Raw genomic sequence first — 21,969 nt, 5'->3', positions numbered from 1 at the left:
ACCAATCATTGTTGTTCCTCCTAGGGTTTTGCACTCTATAAAAGCCATGCTATCTCTCCATTGTTTCCTGATCTCATTTTTCCATTGCCTCTCCATTTTCTGAGCTCTGTAGAAGAAAGAAAGCAAAGGCAGTAAGATTTCATCTCATCCCTTCATCTCTTTATCCTTAAGATTTCCATCCTAGCCTTCAATCTCTGAGATCTTTTCTTAAGCAGTGTATATGTTGTTTGTGTTGGTTTGAGGTGTTTAAGAGGTGAAGGAAGTGGTGTTTGAGTAGAATGGAGGTTGAGATTCACACTGGGAAGAAGAACAAGAAGAAGAGGCAACAAGAGGTATAACCCATGGACTCCCAAGCTTTTTACAAGACTCTGTGAAGTCTTTGATGAGTAGAAATGCTATATATATGTTGTATCTGAGCTATTAAATGATCTATTACTTGTCTATGATGTGTTGTTGATGTTTTGGATGAGTTAGAAATGCCTGAGCTATTTTTGCAGATGAGAAGAAATCATCTGGTGCACAGTAGGTTGACCGATCCCAGCCAACGGCCCAACAAGGGGACCGTTGGCTAAGGCCGTTGCGAATCGGGCCTAGGAAACGGCCCTAGGGGAGGGCCGTTGCCTAGAGCCGGTGGCTAGGTGGTCTGAGGAGCGGGCCTAGTTGAGCCCCGCCCCAAGGTCCGTTGAGTGCCTCCAGTGCAGTGGCCGGGCCCTTGTAGCTCAACTATGTGTCGTTTCGGACGGGGTGTAATGGGCCCTTGTGGTTTGGTACCTCGGGGCCGTCTTGACGCACGTTTTGGCTTTGATTTTCGTTGAATTTGGTGAAGGTTAGAGCATTTTATGATAGATTTGTGAAGATAAATGTTGCAGGTTGTGGTTTGAGTTGTTACCGTGAAGAAAAATGTTGAAGTATCAGCCTTTGATTTATCTTTATGATGAGCATGCTATTATTGATTCTTGATTAGAGAAGCATGAACCTTATTTGTTAGAGTTTTGCTAGAAAAGCATACTTAAAGTGTATTTTATGATTCATTGAGATTATTGTCAAAGTTCCTAAATGTTGAAGTTTAGAACGCATGTCTATTTTGAATATTATTATACTGAGAATGAGTCCAAGCTAAGTATTTTGAGTTTCAAGTGCATGTTAAATACTTGCTAAGTGCTTGTTGAGAAGATTTGTCAAGTTATGGATTGCAATCATGGTTTATTGATTTATTGAGAATCCACAGTGCATAGAAATGGAAGCATACAGTAAATTGCATTTGAGCATACCATGTTTTTAAAGTGCATAAGAGGCCAGCGTGAGCCTAAGTATTATTTTCCAAAAACTCATATCCATTTTGGGAAGTCATTATCTTGTCATATTGAGAATGTGTTGAGAAGTTATGTGCATATTTGCATAAGATAAATGTTGCATGATTTGAGATGCATGAGTGATATATATATATATATATATATATATATATATATATATATATATATATATATATATATATATATATATATATATATATAGTGAGGAAAACCTTATTTTTGGAGGACCCGTTTGGATTATGTCCTTTCGGAGTAGAAAGCAAAGGTCATTGCGGTCCGATTTCATGTAACGCAGCGTATTCTCACGTTACAAGGTTGGAAACTGCCTGCCAGGCTTGGAATCCTGGTCAGGGGGTGTGCATACTGATAGATCGATACCTGATTCCATAGAGTTTGAGTTTTGGAACCACAAGATTGGTTCGGTGGCGAGATGTTAGCGATTGGCCGGCTCGACGCCCTGTCCAATGGATTCATCCCCTTTAGGGTGAAATCCGGTCTCGTCCACGAGTAAAGAGAAAGCGAGTCATTGAGACTCTAAGAAAGCGAGTCTTGGAGACTCTAAGAAAGAAAGAAGCAAAGCGAGTCATTTATGGCTCTAAGAAACCTCCACAGAAAAAATATACTATTTACAAAAGAGTGTATATGTACCTATGCTTATATATATCTTGCACGAGATTGCATGATTAGTAGCATGAGTTTGCTTATTATATATCTTGCACGAGATTGCATGATTAGTAGCATGAGTTTGCTTTATTATATATCTTGCACGAGATTGCATGATTAGTAGCATGAGTTTGCTTATTATGTATCTTGCAAGAGATTGCATGATTAGTAGCATGAGTTGCTTATATATCTTGCACGAGATTGCATGATTAGTAGCATGAGTTTGCTTATTATATATCTTGCATGAGATTGCATGATTAGTAGCATGAGTTTGCTTATTATATATCTTGCACGAGATTGCATGATTAGTAGCATGAGTTGCTTATATATCTTGCACGAGATTGCATAATTAGTCGCATAAGATTGCTTATGAGTTATTTAATAGAGTAAAAGACATTTTTGGTCCTAGACTTATAGTGACACGGACAATTTTAGTCTTCTTTAAAAAAATCAGACAATTTATGGACACTCTTATTGTAACGAGGACAATTTTAGTCATCCGTCAATATTTCCGTTAGATATCCCGTTTGAGCAGAGATAATTGCGTCTTTTCAACAACAGACCCATTTTCTCTCTGTTTCTCTCTATTCACGAAGACAACAACAACAACAACAATGGCAGCCACAATACCACCCATCTTCAACCTTCTTCTTCCTTGCCAACAACAAACAAGTTTAATCCACCAACAACCCCCATCTCCTCCACTCTTCCCGTCTCTCTCTCTCTCGTCTCTTGTCTCTCCCTCTTCTCAATGGCAAATCGACAGTAGCACAGCTCACCAACAACTGCAACACCCCACTGGCGGTGTCCTCTCGTTTTCCGGCGAAGCGGCGACAGGGTGCGTTAGTGGCGACGAGAGAAGTCCCTCTAGCAGCGACGAACGAAACAACTAAAATGCCGTATATTGCTCTTATAAGTCCAACTGTCCCAAGCCATTTGGCTAAGCCAGCTAGATTAATTTTCCCAACAGCATGAAGGAATTGGACATTGTTGTTTTCAATGCTCGATTCTTTCAAATGTATTTCTAATTGATCAAACCTTCTTAAAATACTTTAAACTAAAAGGCCATGCAATAATATTGGAAAAAGAATGCTCGTAATTAGCTAACAGCTACCAACTTATAACTAAATCAACTATCAGCCCAAATTTGTCAAACACCCTATCAACTAATTGCCAAACATCTCAATTATTTATTTATTTATTGTTGTTTTTTTTTTTTTTTTGAAAACAAGAATTTTTTTTTGAAAACTATTTATTGTTGTTATTAATGTAAAACTAGTAGTTGCACCCGTGCGATGCACGACTATATATATAGTATATGGAATACACAATCTAAAATATACACATTGAAAATGTAATAAATTTGAAATGTTAAACTTTGTAATTTTATTACACATTGTTGAATACTTCTTTATACACAACATTTTTCGTCGTACTTAGACATGTTACATTTTCGCCACAAATCAAAATTTTTAAACCCCTTGGGTTACTAACTCTTAAAACAGCTACGTATATTTGGCCATGGTTAAAGACAGACCTTTTAAAAAACAATCGCACTTTTGAGAGTGTTTGTCCTTGATTTTTGTTTATTGTCACGGCATAAGATAACATCAAAGGAAATTGCTTTCGTTGGAATTTGGAAGGCAATCTTAGATCTGACGGTGTTAGTGACATTATGAGAATTAAGACCTTTATTCCGGCATTTGTACCACACATTATCTGGGCTTCCAACACGTGATCAACCAACCTTGTAACAATCAACCTCGTACCATTACACAGTCCTAGAGTGTGATCAATATTTCTCAACAGAATAATGGGTGAACCAACTTTCAAAGTCAAAGCATGATTCGGTACTCCAGAGCATCGCAGACCATTCAAGAATTATGTTGTGTGCAAATCCACTAACATATCTACATTTGAATCAGATTTACAAACAAAATCACAACTCAAATAAGTCATACCTTCAGCATGATTATGATCATTCATGTATTGATTAATGCTATCAACCACATCCAATGTTAGAGCCAAAATATCACTATTCTTAAGATAGGATAGATCACCTATACTGCGTCGAAACAAAGGGAAGGTGTTATCAACAATTGCAGCAATATGATCATCGTCACACTTGAGCAATAAGTGATCTGGAATTGTAATATCTACTTCACCATCAGTTGAATTACCAACTACCATCACATATATTAGCTATCCATTTTGCAAACTCTCCAATCTCTTTAGCCTCAAGCTCTGATTGTACACTTCTTAGGCATATATTCTTAGTTAGCCTAAATACTTTACATGATCTCCAAAGATAGGAGAAGTTTATGCTTGCCCCCGCAATATCTTGTTGTGTGCCCTTTGGAAATTTGCCTGAAATCGCCACAAAAAACAATTGTTTTGCCAACAAAGGTCATATCATAACTATTTGGATTTTTGGAGCGTAACAAATCCCTCATTGTCCGGTCTAGAGCTTCAAAGCAAAATTTGTGCATCATTGGAGTTTCATCCCATATTATGAACTTGTTTTGTACAATAAGCTCGGCCAATGGACTACTTTAACTTATATCGCAAGTGGAATCTTCATTAACAGAGATATGTACCGCAAATCGAGAATGAGTAGTCCTTCCACCTGGTAATAAAAGAAAAGCTATGCCGCTAGACGCAACATTTAAAACAATTTCACCCTTAGACCTTAAAGCGAAAGATAGTGCTCTCTACAAAAGGTCTTACCAGTACCTCCATACCCATAAACAAAGAATAACCCTCCCAATTTGCTTTCAATATCTCCTAACACCTCATCGTATATGACCTTTTGCTCTTCTGTTAATTGACTAACCAATACTTCATTCTCGCTTGTTTCTAAGCATCACAATCATATGCCAATTCCTCTTAGAAGCTGAAATTAAAGTATTTGCCTAGATAATGAATAATAAAGGAAAATAGGTACCATGTGTCAAAGTAATTGTTGTTGCCATATCCGAGTTTACACGTTGAGCCTCCAAAGGTTGACCCGAATCTCGAGTGACCATAGTTGATTGTCTTTGAGTTGGGCAAAGCTTTTTGCAATTACTTTGAGAGCATTCATTTATACTTAACATATTTAGTATTACAAAAAAACGCTTGCCTATATTAAAATTCCAATTTTCCATACATGAGCCAAATAATGTAACTATATAGGTAATTTAATTGCTAACTGTAGAAAACATTAAAATAAATAAAATGTAAGCTTTTGTAGGGAACTAATTACCGATTGTACAATAATTTGTGGTTTGGATCATTGAGGGTATAAACTTTTCTTCAAAAGGTGAGAGCAAGTCTCTTGACACAACATTTTCTTTTGTAGTAACTGTGTAATTCATTTTGCACATGTTTTTGTGGAACCCATTTTTAACATTAGATATTGTCACGCCCACTTCTAGGACATGACCCGGTCGTATCGTTACGTGAAGACTTATAACAATACGCAGCCTAACCATACATACCTCTCGGAACCTTCATATTTTGAATTGTTTGAGCCTATTGTTTTTGTTTTGTTAAGCCCACTCAAGTGTATATTCCAAGTACCTTTATTACACATACATAATAAATTACATTAAATATATAATAATACAGTGAGATAATAACAAATAAATTTAGAATAATTTACAATAATTCATAATATATCGAATTATCGATACATCTACAAAAAATACATCCATATCGCAATTAGTGAAACATTTACCGTTACTAATGTTACTCATTGGTGTAATATTTTGAGTAGAACACCCTCCAATTGTAAATCTTCTTGAATTACTTGAACTACAATAGTTTGTGCCTTGAGTATCGTAATTAGCTAAGAGCTACCAACTTATAACTAAATCAACTATCCGCCAATATTTGTCAAACACCCTATCAACTAATTGCCGGACATCTCAATTATTTATTTATTTATTGTTGTTGTTGTTTTTTTTTTTTTTTTTTTTGAAAACAAGAAATTTTTTTGAAAACTATTTATTGTTGTTATTATTAACTAGTATTTGTCCCGTGCGATGCACGGAAAATATGTTATAAAAATATACCCTATATGAGGTTTATTCATATATAAAATTTTTGTTATTTAATAATTATTATGTGTGAATTCCTATGATAAAATTATGAACATAAATATATTTACAATTAAAATAATATTTAAGGTGGGTGATTACTACAAATCTTAAACTATATTAAAAATTTAGTACATAGTATTTAATATTACAAATTTTTAAGAACTTAGTAAACTACAATAGTAATTGAATTACAATTTTAGAGTCACCACGGATCAAAATTTTTAGACTTTTGAGATTTCTAACTCTAGATGTAGCAACATACAATTGACCTTTAAAGACCAAAATCACAATCTTAGTTCGAACATTGATTTTTTTCTTCCAAATACTATCGAATTAAGTGTGTAATCAATAAAAGATGAGAACTAATAATTTGAGAATATAATCTTAATGTTACTAAACCACTTCACGTCAATTAAGTTGGAGAGTGTTGTTGGATAGTATCCGATGAATCCACGAATAACGCATCTTTGTCTCCGTAGTTCTCAATATGCACATCAACAATCTTAAATATTAGACCGCCTAGCTATGCCATATATTAATTTCAAACTTATGAACTTTGGGGTTGCATGCAATAAAAAGTATATTTTAAATATACTAAGGGTACATTATATATGTATGTAAGGTACTTTCAATATAAAAATAATGTATTTTTAATATATTAAAAATGTATTTAATATTCATGATCCATACAATTATGTGGACCATTGTTCCTCACAATAATTTGCCAGTAGAAATTGAAATATAAATAAATATAATAAATATAATAAATAAATATATATATATATATATATATATATATATATATATATATATATATATATATATATTAGATAGAAACTGTTCGTGTAAATTATTATCATTATAATTATTATTGCAATTATTATTATTATTATTATTATTGTTATTATAATTAACAATATTATTATGGTTTTGTGAAAATTAAATGTTGATAAATGTTGATTATCAACATTTAATTTTCACAATAACAATATTATTAGGGTCTTGTGAAAATTAAATGTTAATTATCACCATTTAATTTTTACAAGATCATATGGCTTTATTATATATAGGATAGGATGTATAATGATAAAAAGGGATAAAAGGTTGAAGACGCTTATAAACCGACTGAACCAGCTCCAAATTTGTATGGAACCGAACAAAAAGCCGGTGCTTTGCCCCGTTTAAAACGAACGTGAATGACAGACCGCTAGTCCATTAGTGATTTGCATAGCAATTAAAACCCTAGCTAGCATTATTAGGTACCATACTCGAGAATGGAAGATAGCTTCAGAGTTCGGGTGGATAAAGCATTCGGGTCTCTACTGGCGTCGCCACCGTCGTCTTCCGATAGTAGAGGGAAGGAGACTTCGTCGCTGCCGCTAAGCTCCCTATGGTGTCTGACGGACGAGGAGATCCAGAGAAAGGAATGGAACAGGGACCCTGGCGACCACGACTTCTATGATTCCATGCCCTACCCGCCCAATCTCGACGGCTTCGTCTTCGCTAATAATAATAATCATACCGATGATGTTGCGAATACGGCACAAACAGTTGTTCCGTCGTCTTCTCAGCCTGGGCCCTCATCCCCGGATCTCAATCAGCAGTTTGAAACTGACATCGTAGACATTGACTACCTTTCTGAAGATTATGGTGACGATGAAGATGAAGAACCAAATAGTAAAAGCAAGAGGCAGCGTGGAAGCCCCAATGACGATGACGATGATGAATCGAATATTCGATCTTCTATTGGCCAGGATTGTACCCTTGACTACGAGGTACGAGCTACTTCTCTGATTCGTGCACCTTTTTTGTGTAAACATAAAATTAGTTACTCCGTAGTCCGTAGTACAGTGATAGATTTGAGGCAAATGTTACAGAATAGCATTATGCGAGTGATTAGAAATAACTTGCCATACAGAAAAAGGCCCATTGTTTTTATAATTGCAGAATACTCAATCAGTCTCATTATGTAAAATTACCTTGTTTCTTTTGCACTTAAATGGATGCCTCATTTCTGGCATCAAATACCACCTTTTTGTAACTTCTTGATGTCTTATTTTTTTATTTTCTACAACTGAAATAAAGTTGATTTGAAATTTCGACAGCAATGGGTTGGAGGTAGTAATGGTTAATTCTATATCTAATTCTATTTACAATTTTGCATGAGACAGTGAAAATTTGAATTTTAACAAAGAAATGCTACTACTATTTCCAACAGATTTATTTTTAAGGTTGCTGTCTTATATTGTGTCAATGTATCAAGACAAATTCACTTACCCAGCATTGCATTAAACATTGTCTCTTTGCTGGTTTTATTTTTGGACAGGAAGAGGAAAATGAATATGATAAGGTAGCTGTGGGCAGGGAAAAGGTGAGTGATCATTGTTTATACATGAGGGATGCTACTGAATATGGAATTGGTGTCAATACCTACAATGAACTTCCTGATACACTTCAAGATTTTGTAAGGGATCCTCGTGCTGATCATGCCGCTGCCAAACTTAGGCTCAAGGAAGATGCAGAGGCGGCTGGGAATTTTGATTTGCTTAGGCTTTCTGATGCTCCTGAGGTTTCGAGTTTCGTATTGGAAGATGGAAGCAGCAGAAAGTCTATAATCAAGAAGAGAGATGGTCAGAAAGATGTAAAATCACAAAAACGGGTGCGGTTCAACAATAACAGTACAGATGGAAACTTGATAGCCACTAAGGAAAATTGTCCTATCAAAGAGGAAAAGGCTTCTGGTTCTGGAGAGGGTTTAAACATGATCCAGGATACATTTGTTCCAGATTATATAAGGAACCCTTCAAATTATACTCATTACACTTTTGACACAGCCGCTGATATGGATGATAATTCAAACCGAAAGGCTTATTTGGACTTCCTTAGTCTTGTAAGAAAGCCAGGCATCACCACCACAACAGTGCAGCATCAAGGCAATTTGGTGAATAATCCTCCAAAATCGGTTATCTTCAATCTAAAGAAGGCGAGTCTTGATGTCCATACAGACAAAGTAGGAAACAAATACCCTAATGTGCATGTGGAGAAATATTCACGAGTTGGAATAGCCCTCAGTGATGATGCCCCAGAAGACGAAGTCGTCTCTGCCATGGAAGAAGATGACCACGGAATAGCAGTTGATACAATGAACACAACATTGAAATCCAGCCGACAGTATCGAGTACGGACAAAAAGGGATTTTGACGATCAAGAGTAAAGACGCCTGTATGAAATTCAACAAAAGAATTGGAAATAAATGCTGTTCAAGATTTGACAATAGAAAGAGTGGCTTCGGGAATGTTGGTGCTTTGAACTGAAATTGTCAGAATTGATTCTTAAGAGAATAGCACATACAGGTTTGTACAACACAATAATGTCACTCACACTAGAAATGTAGAATTGACAGTTCAACTTTCATTTTGTAATCTCCATTTTTGTTATAGCAGAAGAAGTTGCTCCCAAGTCCCAACTCAAACTCTTTTTACCTGTGCCATTGAACTAGTGCTTTCATATTGCACTTTCATATTTGGTACATTTTGTACCATTGTTGGCAGTACTTTATAGTATTGGTAAGGGACGTTTGGTTATGTAATCCTAGATTACCTAGGTATTGAGTTTGTCAGTATGATAATGATAATGTTATATTATCCCAATTGTTGGCAGTTGTCTTTTCCTATCGAGTTTATAATAGCTTCTAGTGCTCTGAAGGGAGTGGTTGAGCGGACGTAATATAATTATCCTATCTAAAAGTTATAAGTTGAATTCTTGTTAACATTTTATGAGGAGAATAGAACGCAAGGCGGTGACCCTGCTCACAATTTTTGCCAACGAATCAATGACGGTATTAAGTCCTTGTGGAACATGGGAGATTTTAATTTCCCAGTCCCTGCTCATCCAGTTCATTTTATTGCTTCTTTTCATATTTAACTGAGGTAAAAGTATAGGAGTACAATTGTCTTTTTGGTGGCTTTATTGCGTATTCTTATCGAAAGCCAACCATCTTTAATTTCCGCTTCTTTTTCATTCAACCAAAATAGTTTCGTGTTGGCATCCCATTATATTCTTGGTCTCTGAACACCGCGTTGTTTCTCCATCTCCACAACCACCAAACTCTGATGGTGAAGAAAGCTATCCAGTCCTTTTTGGCTGGTCTCCTTGAACTCTCCCTTGATATTGCGTGTAAGCTAGCTGTCAAAATCAGCCCGTCCCCACCAATCGCTTGATATTGCAGAGGCGGGGACAAACGCTTTCCACAGCTTCGAAATATGTGATCACATTCTTCTACTGTACCGATACAGTGACAGCAGGAATCATCATTCATCAATGGTGAAACCTCTCCATTTGCGCTCAATATTGCAGAGGATAAGCTTATGTTTAATGAGGCATGCATAGGAGAGAGCACATTTTGTTAGGAGCTTTAATCCTCCATATCGCTTCCCACTCTGTACTTGTAGTCAAGTTACTTTCTGTACATGGAGGAAGGATCATCCATCCATGCGTGCCATTCTCCTCCGTCGCTGCTCTTCTTCTTCTTCGCACCCATCCTGAAAGTCAACCGGCATAGCAAAGAAAAATATGCATGTGTTAATATAGGTGAAAAGACAGTATTACCCTTACATTTAACGCCCATTTGACACCAAACTTAACTGAGGACCACATATGGTTATTTTTTAAAACATGGAGGATGGAGGACGTCTCGTGGTCGTTTAAAATTCGGAGGACCACAGTTGGTAAATCCCTAATACTCGGCATTGGAGGTATTAACTCCTTTAAAGTATTTCAACCTTTCCCTCGTTAACTAAACATTATATAATGATAATAGTAATAATAAGAGTTAATACTTGATTTTGTCTCTCGACTATTAGGATTTCATCATTTTAGTCCTCGATTTCCAATCTTGTTCAATTTCATCCTCAACTATGCATTTTTTTCTAATATCTAAAATAGTCTTGGGGCCAAATGAGACGTCAAAAATGAGGATAGAAACGTAATTTTCCATTCTTGACCTTCTCGAGTTGTCTATTTTCATCTCTTTACTTGCCTATTTTCCAGAGTAAACAAATGAAGGGAACTAAGATTGATACTACAACGATGAAGAAATGGGGGCAAGAAGAAACATTGGTACTTGCAACTATAATACAAGTACAAATTTTGTTTTTGTCTGTTATTTATGCGTTTATGCGCGCGCGCACACACACAAATATATATATATATATGTGTGTGTGAAGAAAGTTGTATGTGGGTTATTCGAATGTTGCTTTGTATGTGGGAAGCTGTATTATTGTTTGTATGTGGGTTGTGGTAGTACGAGTTGCTGTGTTCAATGGGGATCAAAATGCATTCTATATGGGTTATTGTTCATATGTGGGGTGGTGGACTGGTGGTGCTTCGAATATATTCAATGCTGACCTAGGTACTGTGTTTTTTAATTAGCTTTTGTCTATTGGCCCAAGGTGGCGGGTTTGACCCGCTTCGGGGTTGACCCGTCACCCTTGACTTTGACCCGTAGATCGGGTCCCGAACCGCTCAATCTCGACCTGACTATACACGGACTCGGGGTATATAACCTATCATGAAGTCCCTCAGTCCATGTCCTGACGACGAGTTAGCAAGGAAGGGTTCGGGCTGGAAAAACGGGTTACACGGTCCGTGACATGTGCCGATTGCCTCGTTAAAAACCTCAGGCTAACAAAAAACCCAGTGGGAAAAACTTTAGCCAAAGGAAAAGACTACAACGCTAAACACAGTCTAGGTGGACCAAAAAGGAGTGCCCGACCCAATGGTCGGACTTGCAACACAACTTGCGAAAGGTTAAACTCAATCGTTCCAACGAGTGGACTGCTGAACGTGACCAGGTGGTCGATTCGATTACGATCTGGAGATCTATTTAACCAACTACGGGGTTGGATTTGCTTATGACTGAGAGATTGGATTTACTCGGGTGAAACGTTACTCGGGCGAAATGAACGCGATTCGACCGTTTTGACCGACGAACGTGCTACTCGGGCAAACTAAAACGCAGACGAGCTACTCGGCCGGTGCAGGCCCCAGTCCCATGGATGCGAGAATTGTCAACATAAGGGAATGGATACGACGGGTTGCCGATCGGGAAACGACATCGTGGTCGGGAAATGACTCGACCGGGTCCGCAATGCGAGTCCACCCGGCTACAACTACTACCTCGACGATCGGGAACGACATCGCTAACGAGCGGTACATACACATCGCTGAAAAATTGGTAAAACATCGCACAAAGACAATAAACACATCGCTAAAAGCGGCATCGCCCAAAGGCGGTAAACACATCGCTAAGAAGCGGTATATACATCGCTGAAAAGCGGCATCGCTAAGAAGCGGGATAAATACATCGCTGGAGAGCAGCATCGCTAAGAAGCGGTAAATACATCGCTAAGAAGCGGCATGACTAAGAACTGGAATATACATCGCTAAGGAGCGGCATCGCCTATAGGCGGTAAACACATCGCTGAAAAGCGGCATCGCCAAGAGGCGGTATACACATCGCTGAAAAGCGGTAAACCCATCACTAAACGCGACATCGCTAAGAAGCGGTAACAACCGGTATAACCGGACTCACAGCTCCGGTGGTGGCAATACCGACCTAACCGGTCGCGGAGTGCCAATGGTGGCGAGGCCAACCTAACTGGTCTTTAGAAACGCCGAAGGTGGCAGTGCCAACCTACTCGGTCTAAAAAAGCGCGTAACTTACTTTCACTTCTCGCCGGAGGTGGCAGCTCCGACCTGCTCGGACTGGAAAAGTGTGTAGTAGGCCGACCGGGCACATGGCCTCAGGCGACCCACGTACCAGAATGTTACTTGAGCAGACGAGTTTGAATCGGCCGCTCCAGGCCGACCGGGCGCATGGTCTCAGTCGACCCACATACCAATAAGCCGACCAGGCGCATGGCCTCAGGCAACCCACATATCAGTATGTTACCCGAGCAAACGATTTGAACCGGCCGCTCCTCAACCGACAGCCGCCCTACCCTGTCCATCCCCCCACTGTCGGACGCACTTAAGTATAAGGGCGTGTGGCAGTGGAATTAGCGGCCGGGCGAACTTAGGGCGTGGTCTCGCTATCGGGCTGTTGCCCTCACCGGCTTTAACCGGAAAAAAGTTTAACGACATTGCGGTCGTCGGGCTATTGCCCTCATCGGTTGGTGCCGGAAAAAAATTTAACGACATTGCGGTCGTAAGCCGGAGCCTTTTCCGATTGGTCCGGAGACCCAAAATTGCCTACGTTGTAGGGCTTGACGCCGGGACTTTTCCCGGGCTTAACAATGCCGGTGGTGGCGAGACTGACCTGACCGGGCTCTAAGTGCCGGTGGTGGAATACCAACCTAACCGGGCTTGGGGTGCCGGTGGTGGAAATACCAACCTAACCGGACTTATTATAATTAAATTCTAACTATTACGTTTTAGATACTAGTCTATAGCCTATACAATTTATAATTTGGGCCTATACAATTTATAATTTGGGCCTATACAGATTACAACTTTAAAATGCTACGGCCCACTCTATTTTATGGCTAAGACTAATCTAACTAACTAATACAATTTATAAACGCTCAAAATATTTAATTTTGGATTTTTCATCGAACGCGCGTAGACTGCCAGCCACTCGTGCTTTTGTATACCGGGAAACCGATCTTTCACTCAAAGGAGGTCGGGAAACCGATCCGGAATCTGGTTGCGAAATTGATCGGTCACAATAACTTTGGGGTGCCCGGTCAACTTGACCGATGAAAGTGAGGTCGGGAACGACCATGAGGTGTAGCGGGGCGACAAGATGAACAACAGAAGTGACGACCGGGTTGAGTTTTGATTGGAGCTGACCACATGCGAGCAATTAGCGAGCGACGTTGATCGAGTTCGGAGGAACTCCCGGTAAGATGGAGCTTCCCAACCGAGATCGGAAAGCTAGTCGGTAACTGCGGTCGGCCTTGATTCTCGATTATTTGATAAACAATACGATAGATTCTGATTCCACGAGCGGAGGGTCGGGAGACTGATCAAGCAAATTCTCGCTCGGGAGGCCGGGAAACTGATCGTGTAACTTGGCCGGTTCAACAGAGAACAAGCTGTTCGGGAATACACGCCTCGTGAAATCTACGATGATTGCTCAGAGAAGACCACTCGGGGATGAAGCGGTCGCTCGGGATCATTAAAAACATACGTTTTCCCTTCTCTTTTGACTTTTCTTTTATTTCTCTCTTTCTTTCCACCTTCTTGGACTTCACGCTCCACCGCCACAACCGCCAATAAGAGTGCATGCATGCACTTTTCCATTTTATTTTCCACTTTGCTTTTTGAATAACTCCACCGCCATCATCAACAAATAGTCTTGCGATAAAAAGTCTGACTTTGCTTCTCTTTGCCTTTGTCCTTTATCCCCCCTCTACCCCCTTTTTAAAATGTGTTTCTTCATCAACAGAGGAAGAACTCACAGGAAACGCTGCAGAGGATTGACGATCGAAAATGCATGGTGGTGTAACTTTTCCGGCGGCGGTAAATGGTGAGCCACGTCCTCCTTCTAGCGCCCGGTGGTGGCGAGGATGCTCTATCTCAGATTGCCCGTAACTCTGTGAGCCGCCACTATTGAGAACAGGTGACTGGAGAGTTTAGAGGAGGAAGCTAGGCAGTGGAGAATGGGTGCGATTTGGTCCGACTCCTATCTGTGAAGCCGAAATCCTCGGCGAGCTCCCTCAACAGCGAACGACGACGGCAACAAGGAAAGCCAGCGACCTTTGGATAGAGTGATGGACGGCATTTTCTCCGGCATCTTTCCTTTCTGCGACTCGTAAGTCGCGATGTGTTCTTTGAATGATTTTCTCCGGCATCCCCATGCAGCGAGGATATGGAAACAGAAATGCGAAATATGAGATCTACTGAATCTGTCAAATGACAAAAAACAAAGAAGGTAGATAATAAAGCAGAGCGGTGGAGTGGTCGGGGCGAAAGTCTGGTAATCTGAGCATAGGTTCAAATCCCTCCTCATTTCTAGAATTCTTAGAACTTCTTCCATAGCATTTTTCTAGAATTTTCCGTAGTAGCTTCAACTCTTTCTCTTTGATGGTAGGACCGTAGCTTCTTGTTGCGGTCTCCACAGACGGCACCAAAATGATAGTACTAATTCCACGGTATACAGGACGTATGTACTAGATGTATATATTTGTATATGAATGTATAAATAATAAGGAAGAACACAAGAAATAGATGAAAGTGGTCTTTTATTCATATCAATATGGTGGGTTTCTGTGTATGCCTTTGAGAGGAAAAGGAGAGAATAACTCTTCTCTCGAGTTAATTCCAGCAATGGTCCTCCGACTATTGCGATTTTCCAAAATTAGTCCTTGTTTTTTAATTTGGACAAAATAGACCCTTGATTATCAGATTTGTTCCAGCATTGGTCCTTCCGATAGAGATCAGTTTGTTAGGCGTTAGTTTAGGGGTTAAAATTGCCTTTTCCTTTTCTTCTTCCTCCCTTGTCTGCCTTCCGTGAGCGACGAGATTTTTTGGTCAAAAGCTCTGAGAAATGGAAGGCGTTAAGATTTGAGAACCTCGGTAACAGCTTATATACGTACATCTGGCTTAACAAAACAAATCGGATGACGACTGGTGTGCAACGGCGAAGAGGCACCTCCCCTGTCTCCAACGAATAGAACAGCAGTCCGGCGAGGCGGGATCTTGACCGATGACGGGCAGCGGCAGCATCAGCTTCGACGAGCACATCTTCCGGCTGCATAGACGTGACAGTGGTTTAGCTTGGAAATTGTAAGGTGAGGTGTTCATGTTTGATGGTGTTTGCCGTTTGGTTTAGGCTTTTAACCGATCCACATAAACTCTATTTTACAATACGACATTGAAGTTGACTATAATAAGGGAAATTTCTTATTTCATCATATCATATTTTTGCAATCTGGGTACACAAAGATCAGAAACTAGTAATCATAAGAAAGCAAGCATACAACAAGCGGACAGGCAGGGTTCAGATTCTGTAGTTGCGAAGTTACAACAAAATCTGGTTTTCATGACAATTGTCCGACACACAAAATGTGGGGAAGACAAAGAGGATCATCATCAAACAGGTACAGCCGGCCTGATAGTGAGAAACGCCTTCCAGATTCTTTCGACTGTGGCCTGCAATGTCGAAAGAGATGTTGCATACGAGATTCTGCAATCTATGAGAATCAGTAAATTTAGAAGTCGAACAATATAAACTTCAGTCAGATAGTTGCATAGCATCTTGTTAATGAGTAAACTTTTACCTAATTTTAACAGTTTCGTAAATGTTTATTGGTATTAGCTTGTAGGCACTCTTGCGTTTTACTTTTCTTAGTTCAATATGCATAATAATAACCAACACGCCAATTATACTTGAGCTTTATCCAGCAAATACCGACATAGGGACTCTGAATCAGTAACGACACTAAATTCAGCTACCTCTACTCCATAGTGAGAGTTGAAGTCAATAAACAGATAGAAAACTTCCTGCAAAAATTGAATGGAGTTAGTACAAAGATCATGGAAGATAAATAGAGATATGTTCACAGATTGGTTTCTCAAGAAGGGAGTGGGGTGGGGGGAGCATTTTAATACTTTGGAGTAAGAACATACAAAGATCAAGATCAAGTTGATGCTGCCGCTGCCCATCGTCGGCCAAGATCCCGCCTCGCCGGACTACTGTTCTATTCGTCGGAGACAGCGGAGGCCGCCGTCGCTGCCTTTTCGCCGCTGCACACCAGTCGTCCACCCTCCAATTTGTTTTGTTAAGGCAGATGTATATAAGCCGTTACTTTTGGTTCTGAAATCTTGACGCCTTCCATTCCCCCAAAGCTTTTACCAGAAAATCTCGTTGCTCACAGAAGGCAGACAAAGGGAGGAAGAAGAAAAGGAAAAGACAATTTTAACCCCTAAACTAACGCCTAACAAACTGATCTCTAACGGAAGGACTAATGCTGGAACAAATCGAATAGTCAAGGGTCTATTTTATCCAAATTAAAAGACAAGAACTAATTTTGGAAAATTGCAATAGTCGAAGGACCATTGCTGGAATTAACTCTCTTCCCTCGAGAGAGAAGTGAATGGAAGCCCGCAAAATGGCCTAATCACCCCCCCCCCCCCCCTAAACTAGTGGGCCAAATGCCCTTTTATAGGCCCAAGGTGGCGGGTTTGACCTGCTTCGGGGTTGACCCGTCACCCTTGACTTTGACCCGTAGATCGGGTCCCGACCCGACTATACACGGACCCGGGGTATATAATCTATCAGACATTTTGGACTTTATACTACTTATTCCCTTTCAATTTCCACGTATACCAAACATTGGAATTGAAATTCCCAGTAGTTCTATTCCTGTAAACCAAACACTGGAATTTAAATTCTCACTTTATTCCCAGTAATTCATCTCCCATGGAATTTCAATTCCTTTCCCACGTAATTCCCCCCTTCCAACCAAACGCCCTGTAAGGTATAGAATTTTAACACATTTATTTACTTAATTTACTATCCCCAGCGAACCGGATAAATGCTCGATTGAGGGGCTGTCCGGGAATAACTGGGGGTGGAAGAACCGGATCTTTTCAGTGAAATACGATCCGTGGATCCTCCCTGTCGAGAGAGTCTGGAGCCAGCATTTTCGAAGACAAGTCGTCCCAGTCGAGACTCAGGCCCTTATAGATGTTGTGACCAAGATCTCGAGCGAGATTTACGAGTACCGCATCTTCAAATCGCCCGAGTGCTACGAGGTGGCCCAGCTCCCCGATCCGGTCTACGACCTGACCGAAAAATATAAACCCGAGCCGGCGGGGGTAACAATTGCAAGGATGCCCGCTCGGGGCAAAAGGAAGGGTAAAGGTTCGAGGCTAACTACTTTCCCCGACCCTTTATCTCCCGACTGCTCTTTATCTTCTCGACCTAACTGTTTCTTTTTTTTTTTTTTTTTTATTTTGCAAAAATGGCCGAATTTGGAGATGACGACACTTCCCTTCCCCCACCCGTCAAGATTTCCCTTGGCGGTAAGAAGAAGGCGAAGGGGAAGCCAACCGGGCAGAAGGAGATTCCTGTGGCCCGACCCCTGGGGACCTCGACCATCACGACGGCCGAGGGTTTCGTGGTTGAGCCTAGCGACGTGCTGGTCACCCGGGGCAAAGAAAAGGCGCCGGAGCGGGGCGTAACCGAGGTGGGCGGTATGAAACGCCGCCGGGAGCAGCATAGCCCGAGCCCGTCGACCGGGCGAAACAAGGACGAGTCGTCCATACTGGCCCGGATCGGGAACGCCGGGCCAGTCAAAGAAGATTTGGGGAAGATGACCCCAACTCAAGTGGCCGAACGGATTGGCCACGACCTGGCCGAGGTAAGCACCTTTCTCTCTAAAACATTTTTCAAGTGCTTCTGGTCGAGCTGACTAACATTTTTCCATTGTAGATCTCCCGAGCGGCTCAACTTCTTCAAGGTCGGGTAATGCTAGCTGAAGAAGTCGACCGTCACAAGAAGATGGCTGCTCGACGTCTTCAGGAGGTTAAGGACGTCCAGGCCGAGCTGGAGAAAGTCCAGAAGGCCTTGAAGAAGAGTGAAGAGGACCGGGTCCTGGCGGAGAAGGTCGCCCAACGGGCGATCGGGGAGAACAAGGAGCTGAAAACCCGCCTGGAGAATCCGGACGAGCTGGCCCAATCAGCTTTCAAGGATGACAAGATAGGCTCAGCCTTCCTCACGGCCGCTCGACGGACCAAGGTCGGGGAGGACCTAATTCTATCTTTTGGTCGGTGGGCCTTCAAGGCCGGCCAAAGGAAGATGCTGGAGAAGGCCCAAAAACGATTGTGGCAAGCTCTCGAAGGAGACGACCTCCAACTCGTATTGTCTGCACTCCCTCCCGACCTGGCTGATCCCGGTCCTTCCCCTTTTGCCTCGAAGGAGATCACTGCCAACCCGACCACGTCAACGGGAACCACCCCGAGCGAGGCGGGTACTTCTAAGAAGGACGAGGCGAAGGAGGCGAAGAAGTAGGATAGGTTTACATTCTGCTTTCTTGTGTAAGTGATGCTAATCGGGAGCCCGGTTCCGAGCTGTACCGGGCACGTTTTTTGGTGATTAATAAATCTCTTTTTGATTAATAACTTGTGCCGTTCGTTTTTTACTTTATATCTTTGTTTTCAATGTGCGCACACCGATCGTAGATGCTCGACCTCACAGCCTTTAAGCCCGGTCGTGCACTATTCCTACTCACTCGACATCCGACCTTGTGGCCTTATGGCCCAGTCGTACACCCCAGATTTCGACATCACATTGGCCTACCCGACCGAGTTTACCCGATCCTCAGACCTTGTCAAAATTTTGAGAGTAGGTAGGCCTCCACGTTCAGGATATCCCCGAACGACAGACCTATGTCAACGTCATACTGGCCAACCCGATCAGGTTCTTGACGAAATTTTGAAAATGGGTAAGCCCCCGCGGTCGAGTTTTTCCCGAGCGATGGGCCTACCTATCCCAGCCCCCACACTATTGTGCTCTCGAGGCACGAGTGAGTGCGATAGTGGGAAGAAGTTGATTAGATCGGGGAATTATGCTGAACGCTCTTGGCTTCCCCGATCAGATGGCGTGACCCGAATGTCCGCCGAAGAGGAGCGTATTTGACCGGTTGATAAACTCGCTCGATCGATGTAACATGATCTGCATGAACTAAAGGTATAGAAAATAACCGACCGGGACGCCGTATGCAAACAGTCGAGCAATCACCGATCGTATATACATTAAACCTTCCCGCTCGCAGGCGGTTAACAAATATTTACAATAATAATAAATTTAATTACAAATGACGACCGGGACCAACTCGCAGGTCGAGCCCCCACCTCGTCCAAAGATTACAAAAAATAGGCTAGTGCCTAAACATAACGAGGTGCTCGGAATTCCAAGTCCCCTCGATTATCCGACCGGTTGTCGTCTCCAGTCGGTATGTACCCGGCCGTATGATAGCACTGATGATGTACGGCCCTTCCCAATTTTGAGTTAGCTTTCCGCCTTCCAAAGGTTGACTGACCTCCCTTCGTCGTAGAACGTAATCTCCCACCTGGAAATAACGAGGGTTGACCCGAACATCCTTCGAACTCTTGACCCGTTTCTGATACTCAGCCATACGCCGAGCGGCTAGCTCTCTTTTTTCCTCAACCCCGTCGAGATCCACGACCATCGCGTGTTCGTTCTCCTCCGCATTATAGGTTCTTTCTCGATCGGTCGGGATCCAAGCCTCGATCGGGAGTCGGGCCTCTGCCCCATAAACCAGGGCGAAAGGGGTCTCCAAAGTAGCTTCCCTCGGGGTCGTCCGATAAGTCCACAACACATATGGCAACTCATCGGCCCAACTACGACCAGCCGAGTGTAGCTTCTTTTTTAGACCTTCCAAAATCATCCGGTTAACATTTTCCACTTGTCCGTTTCCCTGCGGGTAAGCCACCGACAACCGGACGTGGGTCGTCCCGATCGTGGCCAAGAAATTTTGAAAGTATTGGCTTACAAATTGGCGGCCGTTGTCGCTGATGAGATGCACGGGCACGCCAAAGTGGGAAATCATATTGCGCCAAAGGAACCGAGCACACTGTTGAGAAGTGATCGTGGCTAAAGGCTCAGCTTCTATCCACTTGGAAAAGTAATCAATGGCGACAATCACAAACTTTCTCCGACCGGAGAGCTGAGGGAAGGGGCCCAAGTTGTCTACCCCCCACCTAGCGAAGGGAATTGCAGTCGTGACCGGCTAATAGAAAGTTGCCGGTCGTCCAGGCATCCGGGCAAACAGTTGGCACGTCTCACATTCCCGGGCTAACTTTTCACAGTTTAGCTGGAGGGACGGCCAATAGTACCCGATCAGCATGATACGACGGGCTAACGATCGGCCTCCTTGGTGTGAAGAACAAATTCCCGAATGCAATTCCTTCATGACCAGATCAACCTCAAATGCGGTCAAGCACCGCATAAGAGGTCCTCCGTACGATCGCCTGTAGAGACGACCGTCCAAGACTTGGAACCTTGGGGCTCTAAGCTTGGCCTTCCGAGCACGCTGTGGGTCGTCCGGACGTAGACCGTGCTCGAGGAAATCCTTTAGATCGGTGATCCAACTGTCTTCTACCGGTTGGATTGGATTGACCGGTAGGCGATGGATGCTATGTCTCGGGATCACCAAAATTCGTGCTATCTTCGATATATGTTCCGAGGCGTCTTGAGCCAACTTAGACAAGATGTCCGCGTCGGCATTATCCAATCGGGGTATATGTCGGACGGTATACCCCCGGAACTGAGCGAGCTTCTCCATGGCTAGGTCTCGGTATAGCTGCAGACGCTCTCCATTGACTTCATAATCTCCGAGAACCTGCCCGACCACGAGCGCAGAATCTGTTTGAGCTCGAATGTATTCAGCCCCCAAATCCCGAGCACACTGTAAGCCATTAACAAAGGCTTCGTACTCGGCTTCATTATTAGTCGGATGGAACTGATACATGAGAGCAAAATAGACTTTGAATCCTTCCGGGCTCATGACCACCACTCCTCCGCCTGCCCCTTTCTTGCTACTCGACCCGTCAGTAGCCAACGACCACCACTCAGCCTCGGGATCCGCAACCTCGGGGGGTCGGGTATCCCGGGCGGTGCACTCGACCAAGAAATCAGCCAAGGCTTGACCTTTGATAGCTGGTCTCGGTCGGTATTCGATCGCGTACTGGGTCAGCATCAACGCCCACTTGACTAGGTGACCGGATGATGAAGTAGTTCGGAGGACTGGCCCGATCGGCTGATCGGTCAACACGCGAATTGCTCGACCCTGGAAATAGGGAGCCAACTTCTTCGCGGCAATGTATAAGGCGTAGACGACCTTCTCTAACCGGGAGTACCGGAGCTCAGGACCATGTAGCGC

The 21,969-nt window shown here is 42.3% G+C and overlaps 1 protein-coding gene across 1 annotated transcript; it reads left to right on the top strand.

Annotated features, from left to right (window-relative positions):
* Positions 1-7,160: 7,160 nt before the first annotated feature.
* Positions 7,161-9,821, top strand: LOC109186013. Its single transcript, XM_019336216.1, has 2 exons — positions 7,161-7,833; positions 8,385-9,821. The coding sequence occupies exons 1-2, from the start codon at positions 7,333-7,335 to the stop codon at positions 9,270-9,272; spliced, it is 1,389 nt and encodes a 462-aa protein (XP_019191761.1). The 5' UTR covers positions 7,161-7,332; the 3' UTR covers positions 9,273-9,821.
* The last annotated feature ends 12,148 nt before the right edge of the window (positions 9,822-21,969 follow it).

The sequence above is a fragment of the Ipomoea nil genome, unplaced genomic scaffold, assembly GCF_001879475.1.
Source record: "Ipomoea nil cultivar Tokyo-kokei standard unplaced genomic scaffold, Asagao_1.1 scaffold0019, whole genome shotgun sequence".
Taxonomy (NCBI): domain Eukaryota; kingdom Viridiplantae; phylum Streptophyta; class Magnoliopsida; order Solanales; family Convolvulaceae; genus Ipomoea; species Ipomoea nil.
Note: the sequence above shows the minus strand (reverse complement) of the source record. Positions and strands in the feature narration are given on the sequence as shown.